The 23,291-nt window shown below is 39.6% G+C and overlaps 1 protein-coding gene across 14 annotated transcripts in view; it reads right to left on the bottom strand.

The window, feature by feature from the left end:
- The window catches only part of SRPX (sushi repeat containing protein X-linked), a 245,722-nt gene that overhangs the window by 49,719 nt on the left and 172,712 nt on the right, over positions 1-23,291 (bottom strand). For 9 of the 14 annotated variants that reach the window (XR_015728220.1, XR_004592429.3, XM_034423805.3 and 6 more), the window contains 3 exons: positions 9,365-9,486; positions 6,948-7,127; positions 5,641-5,774 (listed from right to left, as the gene is read on the bottom strand). Coding sequence is in view for 12 of the 14 variants with exons in the window: in XM_034423805.3 (XP_034279696.1) it covers positions 5,641-5,774; positions 6,948-7,127; positions 9,365-9,486 (436 nt within the window). In the remaining 2 variants the exon portion in view is untranslated. The remainder of the gene's footprint in view (positions 1-5,640; positions 5,775-6,947; positions 7,128-9,364; positions 9,487-23,291) is intronic. The other 5 variants (XM_087871287.1, XM_087871281.1, XM_087871288.1 and 2 more) reach the window with 1 other exon arrangement.

Here is a 23,291-nt window from a genome sequence, read left to right as displayed (position 1 = left end):
TTTATTGGCGTTACAAAATTTATTATGCCTCGCATATTGTAGATTTGTTGCAACTTGTTCCGCCATAAGCATTTGAAATTGATCTTTCAGAAGTTTTATAACACCACGTATTCTTTCATCTGTTGGGTTTTTAATAAGTAGCTGTTCTTTATTCTTTATTTCTGCTTCCAATTCAGATCTTTTCTTTTGTCGATTCAGTCTATGTTTAGAATTCATATAAATGAGTACCCCTCTCATATAAGCTTTGCTCGCATCCCACACAATTTCAACTGGGGTACCCTTATTCAAGTTCATTTCAAAAAATTCTTTCAACTGCTTCTTAAGTTCTGTTATATTTTTTTCATATCTAAACAAGTTTTCATTTAATCTCCATGATCGTCTCTCGATTTTACCCATCTCAATTTCTATCCATACTGGGCTATGGTCGGTCAAAGTTCTTGGAAAAATCTTTGTTCTTTTTGTCTTAACAAGTAGATCATCTGACAACAAAATAAAGTCAATCCTAGAGAAGGATCTATGTCTATCGGAAAAAAAAGTATAGTCCAATTCTTTTGGGTTGTGTATTCTCCAAATATCTTTTAATTCCAAATCTTCTTTCATATCAAAAAAAGTCTGTGGTAGTCTAATCCTAGATTTCGCCAAACTCTTTTTATCTAATTTAGAATCAATTACACCATTCCAATCTCCCATAATTAAAATAGATCTATAGTCCCATTGCAGTATTTTAGTGTGTAGCATTTTATAGAAATGATCCTGTTGTTGGTTGGGAGCATAAATTCCAATCAAAAGAATTTGGCCATTTACTGTAAGCAATTCAATTGCTATAAACCTACCATCTTTATCTGCTTCTATAATTTTAGCTGTCAATCTTTTGTTTACATAAATAACCACACCATTCTTTTTTTGCAAAGTTGAAGCTATGAAATGTGTTCCTAATTTAGAATTTATCAAGTATTTTTGATCTTGAGTTCTAATATGAGTTTCTTGTAGACAAATTATATCATTATTAAATTGTCTCAAATATGCAAATAGTTTCTTCCTTTTCTGTAATGAATTCAACCCATTCACATTCCACGATAAGCACTTAATTGTCATCTTTATCTTTTTGAAGCGACGAGCAGAATAGCCGAAGCCCCTCCGAGATCTTCGGTTTTGCTCCCCCCATGGCTTCAGACTCTTGTGTAGTACTCTTAGCTCCCTTTTTGTATTGTCTTTCCTGTTGTTGCATTTCTTTAAGTTGCTTAGATTTTGCACGAGTTATACGCTGGTCCTTGACTTCAACCATCCGAGCCGGGTCCAAAATTGGAGAAGATTCTATCAGGTGCTCCTCCAGAGAACCTCCTACAGCATCCTGCATTTCCTCTGGCTCCACCTGCTTAGACTGTTCTTGCAACTCTTGCTGGAGTTGCTTCTTATCACTCTCCTTAATCTCCAGCACTGTAGACGTACGTGGAGATGGAGTTCTGTCTTTAAAAAAAGTAGAATAAAAATGCTCCGCCTTCTCCACCGTATTCAAGCGATGTCTTTCTCCATTATATTTCAAAATTATACCAGTTGGGGCATCCCACCGGAATGGTATCTCTTGTTTTCTCAGTTCATTTACTAGAAAGCCAAAATCTTTTCTAGCTTTCAACATTTTGGGTGGCAATTCTTTGTAAACTCCAATTTGAGCCCCCCCCCACTTGCACAGAGGAGAGAAAAGATTTTTGCAGGATATCATTTCTTATTGCTCTGTCTGTAAAATATATCACCACGTCTCTAGGCAATTGTCTTTGTCTGGCCACCCAAGAGTTGACTCTGTAAATTTTGTCTATTTTATAAAAAACCACATCAGGATTAATTTTTAATAACACTGCCAAAGCCTCAGCACAAATCTGTCTCAAATCCTGTCTGTCATCCTCTCTGACTCCTCGAAGCCTTATAGCGAATTCCATAGCCCTGAATTGCATCATTATAATTTCATTTTCAACTCTCTGCATTTTATCATCAGCATCAGAAATTTTATAATCATTGTCCGTAATCTTAACATTTAACTTCTGATATCCTAGTGATTTTTTGATACCATTAACCCTGATATCCTTCTGGACTGCTGCAAAGATTTGGAAGGGCACTGTTGCAATGGCTCTCCTCCCTCTGTTGTTGGTTCATTGCCCCTCACTTGTAAAATACCTCAGGACTCAACATTCTCACTCTGCCTATTTAACCTCTATATGAAATATCTGGGGAGGCCATTCATCCACTTGGGGTCCAGTGTAGCAATATGCAGATGACATCAAACCAAACATCTTGACCCTGGGCCTTCCTGGTATTGATAGCAATATATCGAGGTTGTTTGGGTCTGGATATTGACGCAATGTATCGAGGTTGTTTGGGTCTGGATAGGGAGGAACAGGCTCAGGCTGAATCGTGACAAAACCAAATGGCTATGGTTATTTGAGCCTCCTGCATCTGAGGAGTTTTCATCTTTGGTCTTGGATGAAGCTGTAAAACTCTGTTCAAGACTGAACCACAATCTGGGATCATCCTGGATTCACAACTCTGCTCAAAGAGCAGGTGGTAGCTGAGGTCAGGAAGGCCTTTGCACAAACCTATCTAATTGCCATTCATAAGAGGCCCTTCAGACAATCATTTATGTCCTATTCACCTCACAATCTATCAGTCACACCAAGTAAACCAGATCAGGAAGTCAATTTCACAGGAAGGCTAAAACTATTTTTATGGATATTGGCTATAATAACAAACTTGCAAGTCTGATTGTGCTGTACCCCCTCCCTCATCTTATACTCCAGTGAATTAGTGAGGCATCTGCCTCAATCCCTTCCAAATGTTATCTTGTTGCTAAAGGACTAAAAAATACTTCAGTCCTTTTTGTAATTCTTGCCTATTTTCATCTAAATTATCTACCTTACTCTCTACAAATATAATTGGACATGGGCAACATTAATAGAGACTAATTTTATTAAATATGTTTAATTGTGAATAGTTTAGCACTTAGGAAACTATTCACTTCTGAAAACTTGTCAAAAAAAGGTGGGGTTACACATGAAATGGACAATAAATTTACTTTCACACCCAAATTCTGTTTAATCACATACACTTTTAAGACTCTGATTTTTTCCTGGAACCATTTGGCACATATCCAAAACAAAGAGTCCCATTTCATTCTGTATATGAACCATTTATTTATTTGTAGGGATCTATATGCCTGCCAAAAAAAAATTTAGACTCATTTTGAAGAGGAAAAAATAAGCATAACTCCAAACTGTATGAAGACCATTATCCTCTAAGCTGAATTACTGCAGCAATAGATCAGAAGGGGAAGCAATTTTGCTGATTCGTCTGTGACCCCTGTGCTTCTGTTCCATCCAATCTAGAATGGATTAAAGACTTTCTAGGGGGGTGAATTTAAAGGGAAATTATGAGAATCACCTTCATTGTTTAACAAGAACTAGAACTTATTTAATTCAATCAGCCCTTTGTGAGTATGTAGGTCCAGATTAGCATTATGTGTATTAAATAAAGGAGCAAACACTATTAAAGACATTTCCATCTATATTAATTTGGGAGTATTTATTTATTTGATTTGATTTGATTTGATTTCTATACCGCCCTTCTCCTACTGGACTCAAGGCAGTGAACAGCCAAGAATAAAAACATTCACATACAAAATTTAAGATGAATTTTAAAAGAATTAAACAAGTTTTGGCCCGATATAAAATTTAAAATACCCCAACTAAAATCAATTTATAAATTAAAATATCTAAAAATATCTAAGGGGGGGGGGCGGGTCAAGCCAGCCTAGCTTGATGAAATAAAAAAGTTTTAAGGGCACGGCGAAAAGCACGGAGATCTGGGATCCTACGTATCACCGGGGGCAGGTTGTTCCAAAGGACAGGTGCTGCCACAGAGAAGGCCCTCCCCCTGGGGGTCACCAGCTGACATTGCCTGGCCGACGGCACCCTGAGGAGTCCCTCTCTGTGGGAGCATACTGGCCAGTGGGAGGCTATCGGTGGCAGAAGGCGGACCCATAAGTACCCAGGCCCTAAGCCATGGAGCGCTTTAAAGGTGGTAACCAACAGCTTGAAGCGCACCCGGAAGACCACTGGGAGCCAATGCAGCTCGCGCAGGAGAGGTGTCACATGGGAGCGCCCCATGGCTCCCATAATCCCCCGCGCGGCTGCATTCTGCACCAGTTGGAGCCTCCGGGTGCTCCTCAAGGGGAGTCCCATGTAGAGAGCATTACAGTAGTCTAGGCGAGAAGTGACGAGTGCCTGAGTGACCGTGCGTAAGGAGTCCCGATCCAGAAAGGGACGCAACTGGCGAATCAGGCGAACCTGATAAAAAGCCCCACTGGCCACGGCCGTCATATGCTCTTCTAAAGACAGCCGTGCGTCCAGGAGGACACCCAAGTTGTGAGCCCTCTCCATGGGGGCCAGTAACTCACTCCCAATAGCCAGTGATGGCACCAGCTGGCTATATCGGGACGCCGGAAGCCACAGCCACTCGGTCTTGGAAGGATTGAGTCGGAGCCTATTTCTCCCCATCCAGACCCGCACAGCCTCCAGGCACTGGGACATCACTTCAAGGGCATCATTGGGATGGCCTGGGGTGGAGATGTACAACTGAGTATCATCAGCGTACTGATGGAACTCCACCCCAAAACCACGGATGATCTCACCCAGCGGCTTCACATAAATGTTGAACAGGAGGGGTGAGAGGACTGATCCCTGCGGCATCCCACAAACAAGGCATCTCGGGGTCGACCTCTACCCTCCTGCCAACACTGACTGCAACCGGTCAGAGAGATAGGAGAACCACCGTAAGATGGTGCCCCCTACCCCCAACCCCTCCAACCAGCGCAGCATGATACCATGGTCGATGGTATCAAAAGCTGCTGAGGGATCTAACAGGACTAGGATAGAGGAACAACCCCTATCCCGAGCCCTCCAGAAATCATCCACCAATGCGACCAATGCCGTTTCCGTGCTGTGCCCAGGCCTGAAGCCGGACTGGAGCGGATCTAGATAGACAGCTTCATCCAGGTACCATGGAAGCTGTCGCACCACCACACTCTCAACAATCTTCACCACAAAGCTAAGGTTGGAGACTGGATGGTATTTAGCCAAAACAGCCAGATCCAGGGAAGGCTTCTTGAGGAGGGGCCTCACCACCACCTCTTTCAAGGCAGAAGGCAAGACACCCTCACTCAGAGAAGCGTTAATAATCCTCTGGAGTCAGTCTCGCGTAACCTCCCGGGAGGCCAGCACCAACCAGGAGGGACACGGGTCCAATAAGCATGTGGTCGCGTTCAGCCGTGCCAGAATCCTGTCCACGTCCTCGGGAGCCACAGGGTCGAACTCCTCCCAAATGATATTCTCAAGACCTGCCTCCATCATCCCACCTCCACCTACCCAGTCAGAGACCAAGCCTTCCCGAATCTGAGTGATTTTATCATGCAGATACTGCACAAAATCCTCAGCCCGACCCTGCAAGGGATCCTCCCGCGCTCCCAGATGGAGAAGGGAGCGGGTCACCCTAAACAGGGCGGTTGGGCGGTTATCTGCAGATGCGATAAGAGTGGAAAAATAATTACATTTAGTAGAATTAAATGTCACTTATGTATAATAAACTTTTCTTTACCTGCAATATTCCCAGCTGCATTCTGTAAAAGTAATTGGATGCAGTAGGAGTAGATATAATAAGCAATCTTCGTTTTTCATAAAACTGATCTAGAAGAGCTGCTGCTGTCCTCACACCAATATTAATATTCATAGCTGAAAGATATACAAAAAATTTATTCATGCTACCATGTTCATATAGAAACTTAAAAATAAACAACAAATCACATAGAAAAGGAGACAGAAAAAGTCTTAGCTAATGCCAAAGTTTAAAAAGTGTTTCCAGCTCCTGGAGAAAGATCAGCTTTTTGTATACATTTTCAACAGACCCTATTAGAGTGCCAGAAATGGGCTCCAAACCCTCCACCCCACAAATCCAGACCACAGCACAGTCCAACTAAATAATTAATTAGTACATCTGAAGTTATTTTTACGTTGGTGGTGTAGAGCTTTGCATTTGAAAGGGGAAAGATGCTTTGGAAAGTTACAGTTTGCTCATGCAGCATCAGCCATCAATTTCTTAAAGCAGCTGGATCTTTTCTTTTTCCTGGATTGCTCAGCAGCACAATCCCAGGAGAAGGCTCATTTAATTTAAGCAATTGCAGACAAGTGCTATGTGAGCAACCATACATTCTTTGGAAGATCTTTCCCCCTTTGACTTCCCAGTCTTAGAAATAAAAATAAAAAATAAAAAGAGAGATAGAAATAAAATCTCAATCTACCCCTCCCTTCATATTCTCTTAACTTTATTATATGGCTTTCAATAATCAACATTTATCCAGAAAGACCAAGAAATCCACAGAAATCCAAAGAATAGGAATGGGATGAAGAGAAATACTCAAGTTAGAGGACATCCATGAATTTTCATAATCCAGATAACCCTTTACTGAGTGTGTTCCACAAAGCTCTTCATTCCAATTCTGAACACTACAGCTTCATTTGTTTTTTAAGTTTAAAAAATAATTGAGAATTATAATGGGGAAAAACTTTAGGAAAGAAACAGAAAATATATTTATAGATTTTCCCCCCATAAATTTCCTCTAACACTGAAGATCTATGGAAAAAGAGAAAACTTTCATGACTTTAATACAATGAATACAAAAGTAAAAAGTACTATTATGTTGACTACCATTTTGCCGGCCTATTTACAAAATGAAATAAAGGGGTTTTTTTTATTGCTTATTGGCAAAATATTATCACATGTAAGTTATGTTAACAAGAAACGTGAAGAAACTTGAAGGGGTATTAGGTTAAACTATGTTTCAAATAATGCACATAATCCTGATCTATATTCTTCTCTCTTACAGGATTTATTCATTACTCACGTACGTGTACAGGTTGGCTCTGTTCCTGACCAGCCTAAATTATACTGGCAAACTCTTGCTGGACTTCCCTGCAACTCATACCCACCAATGCAGGAAAAGTCACAAGTTGCACCATAATTATCTCCATCACCAGAACATTTTATGTAGCCATTGTCTGGGGCATTCGATTTTCCACAGCGCCTAACTTTAAATACAAAATAACAGAATTCAGTATTCATCATCACTTCCAGTATAACAAAATGAAAATCTAGTACCTTCTTGAAAGATTATTTATTTACTTCTAGTTAACTAATTAATAAGTAGTATATAATTTATAGAGCCGTGGTGGCACAGTGGTTAGAGTGCAGTAATGCAGGCTACTTCTGCTGATCACTGGCTGCCAGCAGTTTGGCAGATTGAATCTCACCAGGCTCAAGGTTGACTCAGCCTTCCATCCTTCTGAGGTCGGTAAAAATGAGGACCCAGATTGTTGGGGGCAATGTGCTGACTCTGTAAACCTCTTAGAGAGAGCTGTAAAGCACTATGAAGCGATATATAAGTCTAAGTGCTATTGCTATTGCTATCTATTAATTCATGGGATAACAATAAGACTATCAGGATAACAATTCTGTTTTTATACAGTACTATCATTTATAAAGCTGAACTCCCAGTGATCCTAAAGCCAGAATAATTCCACTAGTTATACCTCTTTGCTACAATGGGAATTTCAACTACAACCTCCAAGGCAGGGGTGAAATTCTCCCGGTTCGGACCGGATCACCTGATCTGGTAGTGATGGCGGCGAGTGGTTCAGAGAACCGGTAGCAAAAATCCCTGTGCCCCCCACCCAACCACCACCACCATGCCCAGCTGAGCTGCACGATCATCAGAGGCTTTTTTTTTTTACTTTTAAAAGCATTTTTTCTACAACCTCTTCCAATGAAAAAATGCTTTTAAAAGTTAAAAAAAAAAGCCTCTGATGATCGCTCAGCTCAGCTGGGATCGTCAGAGGCTTTTCAAAGCATTTTTTTCTGCAACCTCTTGGCTGAAGAGGTGGTAAAAAAATGCTTTCAAAAGTCTCTGACGATCCCAGCTGAGTTGCCTGATCGGCAGAGAGGTATTTTTTAAAAAGCCTCTCTGACGATCCCAGCTGAGTTGCCTGATCGGCAGAGGCTTTTCAAAGCATTAGAAAAAATGCTTTGAAAAGTTAAAAAAAAAAAAAAGTTGGCCACACCCACCCAGTCGCATTACCCCCCCTACCAAACCACGCCCACCGAACTGGTAGTAACAAATTTTACATTTCACCCCTGCTCCAAGGTCCCTTCCAACTCTGTTACTGAATTAGATTGTTTCTATTTGCTAAGTGCAACATATCACATTAATAAACAGAATGCAATGCTCAGGTCTGATCAGCAATTTAATCCTTTATAGAATTATATGACAAATTACTGTGCTAAACTATGAAGGTATAATTATCTAAATCTGAGAGAGAATTTGCTATCATCAAGAGATAACCACAGTCAATCCCAGCACTATATGCAATAGAGGTTATGGAGTAGTAGCAAAATGCATCAACTTATTATCTTCAATGTTTTTGAAAAGGCTGGCTCCTATTTATTGTGTGTTGTCTACAAAAGCCTGTACTAGTATAGTGCAGGGGTGAAATGCTACCAGTTCACTCTGGTTTGGGCGAACCAGTAGCAATAAAAACTACCTGTTCGGGCAAACTGGTAGTAAAAAAAAAAGCTACAATCCGACGATCACCTGTGCCATGCAGTTTAGCTTTGCTAGAAAGCAGAATTTCCTGCTTTCTAGGGAAGCTAAACTGCGTGCCACAGCTGATTTCCCCCTTGCTGTTTTACTGCACATGCGCGCCTGCGCAGTATGCACCAAAGGGAGGCTTGGGAAGGTAAGTAGAACAGCAGGGGGGGATCAGCTGTGGCGCGCAGTTTAGCTTCGCAAGAAAGCAGGAAATCTTGCTTTCTAGCAAAGCTAAACCGCGCAGCACAGGTGATCATTGGATCGTACCTTTTTTTAACTACCGGTTCACCTGAACTGGTAGCTAACTACCAGTTTGCCTGAACTGGTAGCTAACTACCAGTTCGCCTGAACCAGTAGCTTTTAAAAAGCGCAGCGCGGGTTTGGTGCGCACTCTGCATGCGCAAACAACATGCGTTTGGTGCGTACTGCACATGCAGCGCACATTTGGTGCGCATGCACATGCACAGCATGCACTTGGCACACAGTGTGTGTGTAGCAACCGGTAGCAAACCGGTTCAGATTTCACCCCTGGTTTAGTGCCTTCCAGATATATTGGAACTGTAACTCTGAATATTGGCCCTGATGGGTACATTCAGGAAGCTAGTATACATCTCCGAATAACATGTGAATGTGGTTTGGGTTCAATGACTGTGCCTGTTTTCAGCTGGAAAGTGATCTTACCTCTGACTTTGACCAAAAATTTGCAAGCTCCCTTATTCCCAGCTCTGTCATACACAGTATATTGGATTTTGTGATTTCCTTCTGAAAAATATGATCCTGGTGGAAGTCCTTTCAAGATAACACTAAAAATGAAATAAAGTAATGTTAAATTTAAAAAAAACAGCAATGTATCATTCTTGCAGTATATATTTTAGAAAATATGGACTAAATTGTTAATATTATACTTAACTGGAACTTCTGAGAATCTGACTTTTTAAAACACCATCTACTAATATGCAACAACAACAATACTATAGTGTCACTGGTAGCATCACACTGCAATGAACAAGGACATATTCAATTTTGCAGCTACTAAGATTATTGGACGAGCAGGCACAAAAACAGCCAGGGAAGTGAAACAGGCCCCTCATCAGCCAACAGGAGCGCTGATTTACCACCAGCCTATCAAGTACTTAAAAGGTGAGGGCTGGGCAGCTCAAGCAAATAATAGCTAATGTCATAAAATCCAGCCACCAACACATCCCAATAAACATCTAAAAAAGCCAATTACAACAGGCACTATGAATACCACACACATACTCTGCTAGAGAGAAGTTCCCTGAAGATGGGCTCCAGTACGAGTCTGAAAGCTTGGAAGACAAAACCTCTGGTCCTGGTGACTGACCTAGATTGGATCCTGCAACACTATATATGGATATAAAATAAGCACTAGCTATTTAAAAGTTCAACTTGCATCTTGTTACTCTTCAATTGCTAGGCTGCAAAATTATTTGGACTGCATGTTTGAAAGAAAGACTAGGAACAAAAATGCTGTAAATTTTCAATTCATACTAGTGTCAAACCCCGAGCCCAGGGTTTGCCATGCCTGAAGGGAGGGCGGTGGGTGCTTGGAGGTTACGACAGTGGTGGGAGCTTGCAGCAGCAATGGCGGAGCTGAGCCAACACAGCAAGAGGCTGCAGCAGCAGAGTCGAAACCCAGCTTATGCTGAAAGCCAGCTAATTACGGCCGGCAGTGATTCAGCCAAAGATCAGCTGTTCCAGAGTATGGAGCAGCACACAGAGAGAAGAGCCAGGGAGCTGTGGCTGTTCTGTCAACAAGCTGCTGTTGAGCAGGCATAGGCTGAGTGGGTCTGGTCAGCTTGTTGCAGGGGTGGGGAGGGCATGGCTGATTGCTGCAGCGGCAGGACGTGGCACAGCTCTGAACTTTAAAAGATATTGGAAGGCAGATGCTCCCAGCACTGACTATACATCTAAATTTTGATCTTCCTGTGACATCACAGCAGCCAGAGGAGGCAAGGTACTCTTCTCCCAAGCCGATTCTCCGTTCGCTGTACCCGGCGGCTTCATTGAAGCTTCTTTGAAGCCACCACCGAGCGGAAAAGCTTGGTTGGAAAGAGGGGAGTTTGCCAGCTCCGTGTGGAAAGTGCAGGCTGCACGAAGAGACTGAAGTACCTCCCCGATATCGGCACAGTGAGAGGATGCCTGCTATGGCACCCTGAGGCTGTGGCTATACTGCTTGAGGAAGTCTATTCATCCCAGCCGAACTAAAAGACTGATTCGGTAATTTGAGACTGTGATTCGATTAGAAGCCGCAAGGTAGTGGAGTTTAAAATCTTTCCAACTCCCAGAGCCTAAACTGAGTGAGTTGGCAGTGAAGTTTGTTGGCAGTTTGAGAAGATTACCAACCTTGGATTATAACTGATTATTGCAATCTGATTTCATCCTGTTTTTACGACTGGTGAATTTTGAATTTTGACTTACTGTTTGGGAATGCGATTCCCCACGGACCTTGAATGAAAGAGGGCTGTGCTTCCTTTGATTTTCCTATCTTTGATTTAGCATTAACATTTTCTGTTTTGAAGAACGCCATTTGTATGAGCTGTTACTTTTTAATTTGCTTCCACTGCAAGAAGAGCTGGAGAACTGGAGAAGTTGGTGTTTGCTGCCATCTAGTGACCAAAATTGCTAACTGCACCTAGATTCATTATAGTTGGACTCCCCCCCCTTTTTTTCCCCTTTTCCTTTCCTACTTCCTTTTAGATAGCCAGTAGGAATTAGATAACCAGTAGGAATTAGTGAGTAAATTTACCCCTAGTGTGGTTTGGACATAGCGAAGCAAGAGTGAATTTTGATAATAGGTGGTGAAACCATTTGGTGTTATATGATTGCCTGGAAAGACTTTTTAGGAATATCCAAAATGGCTACCACGACTATTACCTTGAAGAAGAAGGCAATCATGACCTCTTCAGCCTCATCTCCAGCCACCACCTCTGTGACGCTACAAAAATCATCTGAAGACGTGGCTACTCCGGGAAAAGCATCAACGCAAGATATTCTCCAGTCTATACAGGAGACGTTGATTAAAAATCAAGATTCAACGTCAAAGACCTTGGAAGAGCTGAAGAGGAATGTCAAAACATTAACTACTGAGACAAGGTTGTTTCATGCAAAGTTTGAGGAGGTCCAAAATACTTTGACTAATCATGAGGAACGGATTCAAGCTTCCGAGATAAAGACCGAGAAGGTGACCTGTAGGATGGAGCGGCTCGAACTCCGGCAAGGCTTGGCTAATAAAAAAATCGAGGAAGAGATTATCTTCCTCGAAATGGATAGATCTGGCTACTTCTTATGGTTTCAGAATGTCCCTGAAGAGAAAGATGAGCGCTTGGATGTACTAATAGGAGAGATTGTTGCAGGAATTACTGGAAGAGATTTTGCAGAAGTTTCAAGAGATATTGACGATGTGTACCGAGTATATACCAGCTATGCTCGGCGCAACAAGCTCCCTAAAGAGATCCATGTTCGATTTACTAGAACAGCACTAAGGGATGAAGTGTTTCGGAAAACAAGGGACCAAACTTTTACTTACAAAGATAACTGACTAACAATATTGCTCAGCTCCCGAGACAAGTATGAGACATTCGGAGGAAATATGACTTTTTGACAACATGGCTGAGGAAACAAGGGATACGTTATCGTTGGCTTCTACCGAAAGGCCTGACGTTTACCTGGCAAGAACAGAGGTTACGACTGGAAACCGTACAGGAAATGCAGGACTTCGCGGAGGCCTATATTAATTTTAGTGACCAGGAGAGTGAAGGTGGTAACCTAGGTAAGAGCCAAGAAGAGGTAACCCAGGAAACAACAGCCACAGAGCATATTGGACATGACAAAGACACAGCCCAATCTGGAGAAGAAAGAGGAACAAATTTCCAAATCGAGACCAGATCCCAGAAACTCAAGAACGCAGGTAAGTAGAGGTATGGATGAGGTGCTCCACCTGTTTTCCGTTAACATCAATGGCCTGAATGCTCCCACTAAGAGGAAAAAGGTCTGGGCTAAACTTCAAAAAATTAATTATGATATTATATGTTTACAGGAGGTCCATATAAGGAAAGACCATTCTAAGATTTTAATTTATCCCAAACTGGGGAAGTTGTATGTATCCTTGGCCGACCAGAAGAAAAGGGGAGTTGTTGTTTACGATCGGAGAGGCCTGGTGAAACGTCAAGTATATGCAGATAGAGAGGGTAGGATACTGATGTTAGAGATTAGTATTGGCCAAAAAATAATATTGTTAGTAAATATATATGCCCCTAATGTTAACCAAATGGGTTTCTTTAAAGATTTGCATAAGAAAATTAATGAATTAAATTACGAGCATGTATGCATAGTAGGTGACTTCAACACGATTGCTGATACTTCAATTGATTATGATCCAGGAAGGGGTTCTCCTAAATACAAAAAAGGGCATAGGAAGGTACTCCCCAAACATGGGATAACCTAAGAATAGAAATAGGTTAAGAGACGTCTGGCGAGACTTCCATCCTATGCAAAAGCATTTTACATATTTCTCCCCCAGGCATAGATCGTGGTCTAGAATAGATATGGTCTGGTCAACCTCAGATTTGAAAGAAGGCATAAATTCAGTTGAAATAGGGACGAATATATGGGCAGACCACCATCCCCTGGTAATAAAATGGAAGGGGTCCACTAGAAGAGCAAGATGGTCTATGAGGGCTGAGATCATGAAAGACGAGGGATTTATAAATATGATTAAAAAAGTATTAGATCATTTTTTTTATCGAAAACAAGAGAGAAGATACTTCCCTTCAAAATATTTGGGATACTGTCAAAGCAGTAGTTAGGGGATTGGTAATAAAATATACAGCTACCAAATGGAGAAAGGAGAAGGCCAAATGGATTGAGTTAATGGCTGAATTGGAGAAAGCTGAAGGAGAGCTGCGTTTAGATCCGCATAATAATTTGATTAAGGAGAAAATTGACTTGATTAGTCATGAGTTACCTATCCTAGATCAAAAGGATTTGGCGAATAAAATTCAGAAATGTCGACAAAACCAATTTGAGCATGCTAATAAACCGGGCCGGTGGTTGTCATATAGATTAAGAAAAGAGGCAGAATCTAGAAAGATTGAATTTTTACAGGACTCTATGGGAAATTTGGTAGGTATATAGAGCAAAAAGCAAAGGTGGCCCAAGATTTTTATACCTCCTTATATAGCCAAGAAATCCATCAGAATCTACAATTGGAGATGATTCCGGATTACTGTAAAGAAATTTTAAATGCAGAAATTACAGTTGGGGAAATAGCAGTAGCTATCATGAAACAAGCCAATGGCAAGACTCCGGGACCAGATGGGATTCCTAGTGAATTTTATAAAGGAGTCTTTGACTCACTTAGTTTGTACATTAAAGATCTATTTAATGAGGTTTTATTACACTCTAGGATACCCCGGTCCTGGATGGAAGCCTACATTTCCCTAATCCCGAAACCCGATACAGATAAAACTCTGATCCAGAACTATAGACCAATCTCGCTCCTGAATGTGGATTACAAGATTTTTGCGACAGTACTAGTTGAGAGACTCTGGGTGTTCCTGTCCTGATTTATCCACCAAGACCAGAATGGTTTCCTGCCTTATAGGCACCTAAGAGATAACGTAAGGGTAGTATTGAATGCCTTAGAATACTATGAGACACAGCCTGATAAACTAATGGTAATGAATTGTTTTTTAATATTTGTATTGCATGTTTTTAATTTTGGCTGTACACCGCCCTGAGTCCTCAGGGAGAAGGGCGGTATAGAAATTGGAAATAAATAAATAAATAAATAAATTTTTCTGAATGCCCAAAAGGCTTTTGACAGAGTCAACTGGAATTTTATAATACAACAATTGGAAGTGATTGGTTTTGGGTCTCAATTTACAAGGGCAGTTCAAGCCATCTATTCTAAACAGTCGGCAAGGCTACTGTTTAATGGATCACTATCAGATGAGATACAGATTTATAAAGGTACCAGACAAGGATGCCCTCTTTCACTGCTGCTTTTTATTTTAACACTTGAACCACTTCTTAAGACGATCAGGCAGGATTCAGAAATTAAGGGCTTAAAAGTTAAAGGGGAAGAATACAAACTCCAAGCATTCGCCAACGATTTGGTTTTCATATTAGAAGATCCCCTTATTACGGGACCAAAATTACTTACTAAATTAGATGAATACGGGGAGGTAGCGGGGTTAAAAACCAATAAGGATAAAACCAAAATGTTAACAAAAAATTTGTCAGGTGCCCAAAAGGAACAGATCCAAAGTATTATGGGGATTAATTGTGTCAAAAAACTTAAATATTTAGGTATTTGGCTTACAAATAGATGTTCTTCTATCAAAGAGCTCAATTATTCCAAATTATTAATAGATACAGCGAATGAAGTGGAGAGATGGCAGCATATTCAGATCTCATTATTGGGTAGAATTGCTGTGATAAAAGCCCATGTTTTACCGAAATGGATCTTTTTATTCCAAATGGCTCCTGCAAGATTGGATAAAAACTTTTTTAGGAAATTAGACCAAATTCTAAGTAAATTTATTTGGCAGAGTAAAAAACCCCGTATAAAAAGAAAAATGCTGCAAGAGCACAAAATAAGGGGTGGCTTGGGGCTCCCTATGTGGGAGCTTTATTACCAAGCTTCATCCCTGGTTTGGATAAAAGATTGGGTGATCCTTTCAAGAAAGCACATTTTGGCAATTGAAGGATCTGATTTGCAGCGGGGATGGCATTCCTTCTTGTGGTTTCAGAAAGACAAACAATCCAAACATTTTACTAATCATTATATTAGAGGAATTATATTAAAGGTTTGGGAAATGGTGAAGAAGCAAGTTTACACACAGATTCCTAAGTGGTTGTCTCCGTTAGAGGCAGTGACCCTTCTGTGCACAATATAAAAAGGAACTGGGTTTATGGTGACTTGTTGGATGAAGTCGGGAGACTTAGACCTAGAGCCGTTCTCCAAACTAGAGGATTAGACATAGACTGGTGGTCCTATGTGAAAATTCAAACTAGATTCGCTAGGGATAAACAAGAACATGGTACCTTCCTTCATTTACAAACTTTTGACAAGCTTCTCCTAGGTGGCCGAAGGAAATTTATTTCCAACGTTTACAATCTTCTTCTGTCCAATTTTATGGCGGGGGAGATTGTAAAGGACACGATGATTGCCTGGGGGGAGAAATATTGGAACAACAATTCAGCTTGATGCATGGCAAAATGTATGGAACAGAACTATGAAACTGACCCTTTCTTCCCTGTTCAAAGAAAACTTTTATAAAATGATCTACTGTTGGTATCTCCCCCCCCCCCGCCAGAATCGCTAAGATGTTCCCAGGATCTTCTGATAGATGTTGGAAATGTGGGTCGGCCAAGGGTACTTTCTTCCATCAGTGGTGGATTTGTCTGTCAGCTAGACGTTATTGGGGGAAAATACAGCAGTGGCTGCTGGAAATAACAGGTATGAGCTTTCCCCTTCACCCAGACCTCTACTTACTTGGAATAAGACCGGATTACATCGACAAGAAGGATTGGTATATATTTGTCCATGTCTCAACAGCGGCAAGAATGGCATTTGCTCAACTGTGGAAAGATGCAGATACGCCCCCTGACCATCTGATAATAAACAAGATTCTCCGATGTGCTGAGATGGACAGGCTAACGTATATCTTAAAAGACAAGAAAGATTCAGTATATAATAAAAGTTGGGACAGATGCTTTGTCTGGCTCAAAAGAAGGTTAAACTTAGGAGAAGGGTGATAAGATAGTCTAATTAGATTAACTAGATATTTACTAGGCTTTATAACTCTTTATAATTTTGATAAAAACAGACCAATTGTTTTGTAGTTAGTAAAAAGAACTTGATTGCATTGAAATGTTTGGCTAGGATGATATTAGTTAATATTAATTGGAGAGTGAGCTTAACTCTCGGTTAGTCATGTTTGTTGTTTCGTTTTAGTCCCGTTTTAGTCATGTGTTTCTATATTTCGCTTCCTATATTGCTTTCCAATCATTATTGTGTGTTAATTTTATTGTAAATATTTAATGAAGATTATTTTTAAAAAAATAAAGAAATTTTGAGACTTCCGGTTGGCGAGCTGCAGCGACATGGTGCCGAGTGAGTGATCGCTACTCCTCAGCACCGTTTGTCACTGCGTTTTGGGGATCCTTTCGGGGGCACGGGACCCGGAGAGTCCTGTGGACAACAGAGAGAGTCGGGTGAGCGAGAAAGCGAATTGCAAACGCTTCTCACATGACCGGGCAGCTCTGTCAATCCAATGCGTGTGAGTCAGCCTTCAATGGCTGACCTGAAGCTGTAGCAGCTGGCAACTAGACAGGAGCTAGGAGATTCAGAGGCTGCAGTGTCAAAATTGGAACGCACCTTTCCTACCTAAACTAAATTGGACATCAGAAGAAGGGGCCGGTGGAGTCGGGCGATAAGGGCTAAGTGAGGAAGAGAGTGGCGATTGCGATCAAAGAAGGAGACTTAAAGATGACGGATCTTGACAAGCCGGCGCGGTGAAGGAAAAGACTGACGGCGTGAGACCAACTGCACAAAAAAGAGGTTTGGCGGGTTCAGCGAGCAAGAAGAAAAAAGAACCCAGGAAAAACTTTCTTTTTTGTTGTCTACAGCATTGAATTAGCGGAGGGTGAGGCAAGTGGCAAATTTGACCATACTCGACTGTAGCGAAGAACAGGAAGTGCAGCCATTACAGTGATTAGACAGAGCAATAACTACAAAGACTGGCACAGAGACAATCTAGCAGTGAGATCCACCATAGAGTTTTGACTCTGATCATTGAATTCGGGAAGAAGAAAGGCTTGGAGAAGTCTGGAGCCTGAGCAGTAAAGAACATTACACTTTCCAAGAAGAAAAAAAAAAAAAGGAAACCAAGGGGTTTGACATATGCTCTTTTTCCGATACTCTTTTCTGTAGTATTTTGACCTTTTATATACTATTATTAACTCTAATAAATATTGCAAATTTTTATACTTTTCAATCTTCGATCTTTTTTCATATATAATATATATTTTTGTATATTCTACCGTATATATATTTAATTATATCTAACCTTCTAATTATTTAAATATATTCACTTGGATTTGTAGTACTTATTTATATGTAGTACTTATTATATTAGCCTACTCTATTTATAGCTACATAATATTTTGTATTTGAAATCAATTTTAAGAATCAAGTAAGTTATAGGAAATTAAGGAATAGACTACAATTGTATTTTTAGGAAGTAGAGTGATTTAAGATATTAGGGAACGCTAGATATTTTTTTGTGTTTAGAGGACCTGAATTAACCCTTTATATGTATAATTAATTCATATTAATTAATCAATTATCAGCTGTTAAATTAATCAAGTATAACCAATCAATCAACTATAATTAATTAATTGCTATTACCAATATTGTAATTTAAGTGTTATTTGTCTAAGATATTGATTGGAAGTGTCATAGATTGTTAGATTGATATTGAGGGATTAGTAGACCTTTCCCATATCTGAAAACTAGGAAAAATATTAGTACCCTAAAACGACAGAAATATCAGACAAAAGAGATGACAACCAGTGAATGATAATTTGGAGAAACATTGAAAGAATAATTAGAGATCAAAAAATAATTCTGAGAGAAATGACAAGCATGTCATCAATGATTTTGAAAACTGGAAAAAAGACACCGTCCAATCCCACTATAACCATGACCTGCCCAGCTACACAGAAATCAATGGAAGGGCTATTAAAATGGAAAAATCCACAATAACATCATCACTGCAAACCGTGCAATCATCATTGACATTAATACAAGAAACTATGATGGCTATGCAGGAGAAAATGTTAAATAACCATACTGAACTAAAAACGGACATACACGTGTTGGACCAGAAGATGAATGAGATTCAAGTCTCAATATTCAATAATGAGCAAAGGATCCAGAAGGTGGAACAAAGAATTGAACAAAACGAGAAGAAACTAGACACGGTGGACCAGACGTTGACGATGCAGAATAAGGAGTTAGAGGATTCGTTAATCCAATTAGAAATGGATAGGGCATCGTTCTATTTACGTTTCCAAAATGTTATAGAAGATAAAGAGGAAGACCTGTGAGATAAGATGGCTGAACTAATTGCAGAAGTACTCCAACAGAACAAGCAAGAAATTATCAGAGAGTTGGATGATGTTTATAGGGTACAAACAAATTACGCGAGGAGAAACAGGCTCCCTAGGGAAGTCCATATGAGGTTTGCGAGAAAGAAAGTGAAAGACATCTTGTATAATATGGTGAGAAAGGGACAAATAACATCCAGAGGAAAGGAGGTGATTATATTAAAACAGGTGCCAAGAAGAGTGAGGGAGGTGAGAAAGGACTACAGATTTTTAGCCATGCAACTGAACAAAAGGAATATACTATTCAGATGGCTACTGCCAGAAGGGATGCTAATCACCTGGCAGGGGAGAAAAATAAAAATAGACTGTCTGAGTTCAGCACAAGATTTCCTCGACCAGTAAGAGGTGCGGAAGAAGAACAAAGCAGTAAAGAGGAAATCGAGGCAACAAACCTAGAAGAAGAAACCTCACATAAACGAAATAGCAAGGAAGAAATCACGGAGGAGAAGAAGACAGAAGAAGAAGAAGCCAAAAGGAAAAAAACAAGACCAGTAAGAGCCGTAAGAACAAATAGGAACTAGGAATCAGACAAGGAAATCAAGAATGAATGATCTAAAACTAATATCAATAAATGTTAATGGATTGAATGATTATAAAAAGAGGAAGTTAATACTCACAAAGCTAGCGAAACAAAATGTAGATATAATCTGCCTACAGGAGGTCCACATAAAAAAGGACGAGGGTAAATGTCTAGAATACACAAAATATGGCAAAGTATTTATCTCACTAGCAGAGAAAAAAAAGAGGGGGGTAGTAATCTATGTAAAAAAGGGAATAGAAGCAGAATTAAAGTACGATGATACAAAGGACAGAACTCTCATGATTGAGGTTACAAGAGGAAATTCCAAAATATTATTAGTGGGCATCTATGCTCCAAACAAAAAACAGGGAGAATACTTTAAAAAACTCCATGAACAATTAGGAAAAATGGCATACAATGAAATTTGCATAATAGGCGACTTCAATGGCATTGTAGATTCAGACAAAGACCATAAAAGTAATAAAACTAACAAAAATAAAAGGGCAAATTTACCAAGAGCTTTTTTTGATTTAGTGGACGAATTAAATTTAATTGACATATGGCGAACCCTGCATCCGAATGATAGACAGTATACATTCTATTCCAACCCGCAAAAGTCATGGTCAAGAATAGACATGGCATGGGTCACCAGGAAGTTGGGACTAGATATAAGGACGGCAGATATTAGCCCAAACATTTGGGCGGACCACAACCCTCTTGAAATAAACTGGAAGAGCATAAAGAGAAAGAAACAACAGAGATGGAGGTTTAACGTGAAATTATTGAGTGATAAAGATTGTATAGAAAAACTGAAAGAAGAAGTAAAGCTCTTTTTCAAAGAAAACGAGAACCAAGGAACACCACGAGTAATAGTTTGGGATGCAATGAAGGCCTATGTAAGAGGGGTAGTGATATCTTATAATGCATTTAAAAATAAAGAAAAAAGGAAATCCTTGGAAGACCTTTTTAATCACTTAGGAGAAACAGAAAGGAAGCTTCAAGAAAACCCTGGAGATGAAGTAGCAAAACAATATTGGTTGATGTGGAGACACAAATTGAATATCTTAGATCAAGAGGAATTAGCTCTAAAAATAAAAAGAACAAAACAATATTACTTTGAGAATGCCAACAAGTCGGGAAGGTGGTTGGCCTATAAATTAAAAAAAGGAAAATGAAAAAGGGCAAATCCATGTACTAGAAGATGCCAAGGGTAACCTTTTAAATAAAGAAGAAGATAAACTAGAAAGAGCAAGGGAATATTACGAAGCCCTATACAAAGAAGAGGAGGTCCCAGAAGAAAAAGTAGAGCAATATTTGGCAAATGCGGAGGAAGAGAGGGAAATGCTCAATGGAAAAATAACAATGGAGGAACTTAAAACAGCCCTCTCCAAAATTAAAAATAATAAATCACCAAGCCCGGATGGATTCCCAGGGGAAATATATAAAAAATTGGAAGAAACAATACAACCAAAATTAGTGGAAATTTTTAATGAGGCCCTGATGGGTGCAAAAATTCCAGACACATGGAGGGAAGCGCATGTTACACTCCTACCGAAAGAAGGTGCTGACCAAAAACAAATTCAAAATTACAGGCCAATTTCCCTTCTAAATACTGACTACAATCTATTCATGAGCATAATGGCGGAAAGAACTAAAAAAATATTAAATGCCTGGATACACAAAGATCAAAATGGTTTCCTCCCGGGGAGGCAAATTAGGGACAATTTGAGAACTGTACTAAACACTCTGGAATATTATGAAGAGCACCCAGAAAAGCAGATGGCCCTAATCTTTTTGGACGCCCAAAAGGCGTTCGATAATTTGAATTGGAATTTTATGACCAAACAAATTAGAATAATGGGATTTGGAATAAATTTTGAAAAAATGATAGAAACTATTTATGATAACCAAAGGGCGAGCATTTTAGTAAATGGCGACAGGACAAGAAGATTTCAGATTAGGAAGGGGGTAAGGCAAGGATGCCCCCTATCACCGCTATTATTCATTTTGGCCCTAGAAGTCCTACTACGAAAAATTAGAAAAAATGAAGAAATTAAAGGCCTAAAGATTAGGAAAGAAGTCTATAAAACGCAAGCATTTGTGGACAATGTGGCCCTAATATTAGAAGACCCATTAGAATCCGGACTAAAAATATTAGAGGAATTGGGCAAATATGGAGAGGTGGCAGGCTTCAAATTGAACAAAACTAAAACTAAAATATTAACCAAGAATGTAACTGAAGAACAGAAAAAAGAGATAGAAGAAATGCTGGGATTACAGGTTGTCAAAAAAATAAAATATCTAGGAATTTGGATAACTAAAAGGTGCTCATCCCTAAAGGAAGATAATTATATTCCCCTAATTAAAAAAGTGAAGCAAGATTTGGACAGATGGAAGAAAATTAAATTATCACTTATAGGCAAGATAGCCGCGATTAAGATGAATATCCTTCCCAAAATTCTATTCTTATACCAAAACATACCAGTGATCTTAGATAAATTTTTTTTTCTCAGAATTAAATAAAAACATCAGGGAATTTCTATGGGATGGGAAAAAAACGAGGATCTCACTTAAAATTTTACAGGGAAAAGGGAATATGGGAGGTTTTGGACTCCCCGATTGGGAAACTTATTATAGGGCAGCCAAGCTAGTATGGATAAGGGAGTGGGCCATATTGGAAAATAAGAGAATTCTAACCTTAGAAGGCCACGATCTACAGAAAGGGTGGCACGCATACTTGTGGGACACAGAGAAGAAAAAGAAAACATATTTCCACAGACATAAAATTAGGGAGTCCTTAATACAAACATGGATTGGAATTAGACAGCGATATTATACTAAAATCCCCAAATGGCTCTCCACGATGGAGGCCTTGCTCTATCCAAACAGGTGGGGAATGGAGAAAATGTGCAGATATAAAGACATATTAGATGGGGGAGGAAATCATAAATCAAATGACACCCTGAGAGACCAAGGTATAAATTTAGATTGGTGGACCTACCTACAAATTAAATCAAGATACCAGAAAGATAAGGAAGAATATGGCTTCGAAGTAGGACACAATGGACTAGACAAAATTTTGATGGGAATGGAAAAAATTTTTTTGGCTAAACTATACAACCATTTTCTAGATGAGGACAGAGCTGAAGAGACAGCTAGAAACCAATTGAGAGTATGGGAAAAAAACATAGGACATAGTTTAAATTTCAACGAATGGGAAGAGGCTTGGAATAAAAATTACAAATTGATCAGAGCTGCAACGTATAAGGAGAATCAGTATAAAATGCTCCACAGGTGGCATCTAGCACCTGCCAGACTAGCTAAGATGTTTCCCAATATGCACTCTAATTGTTGGAAAATGTGGCTATGGTCAGGGCACCTTCTTTCACATGTGGTGGACATGCCCCGAAGCGAAAAGATACTGGAACAGAATTCGGAGATGGCTACAAGAAACAATTGGAGAAGACATAGAATTGACACCGGAAATATTTCTCCTGGGAATAGTAAAGAAGGGGTATGGAAAGAAAAAGATCCATCTGATAATACATATAACTACAGCTCCTAGACTGGCGTATGCACAATTCTGGAAAGAGAAAACCCTGCCACCAGAAGAACTTATAATTAGGAAAATACTGGAGTGTGCAGAGATGAGTAAATTAATGTATGAAATAAACAATGATGAGAACTCAGAGTATTATACTGTGTGGGAAAGGTGGTATGAATGGATGAACGATAGAATTAAAGAAGGAGTATAAGGTGCGATAAATAAATAGCAACAAATAGCTTATGTGACACCAGATATATTTTATGTATATATGTATAAACACTGCAGATCCGATGTTAATAGAAATGAGATTTTTTGTGTATATATATATATATATATATATA

This window comes from Pantherophis guttatus, chromosome 5 (assembly GCF_059756535.1).
Source record: "Pantherophis guttatus breed Tessera chromosome 5, ASM5975653v1, whole genome shotgun sequence".
NCBI classification, from domain to species: Eukaryota; Metazoa; Chordata; class Lepidosauria; order Squamata; family Colubridae; genus Pantherophis; species Pantherophis guttatus.
The sequence above is the reverse complement of the archived record's forward strand: the minus strand, read 5'-3'. Positions and strand labels throughout refer to the sequence as shown.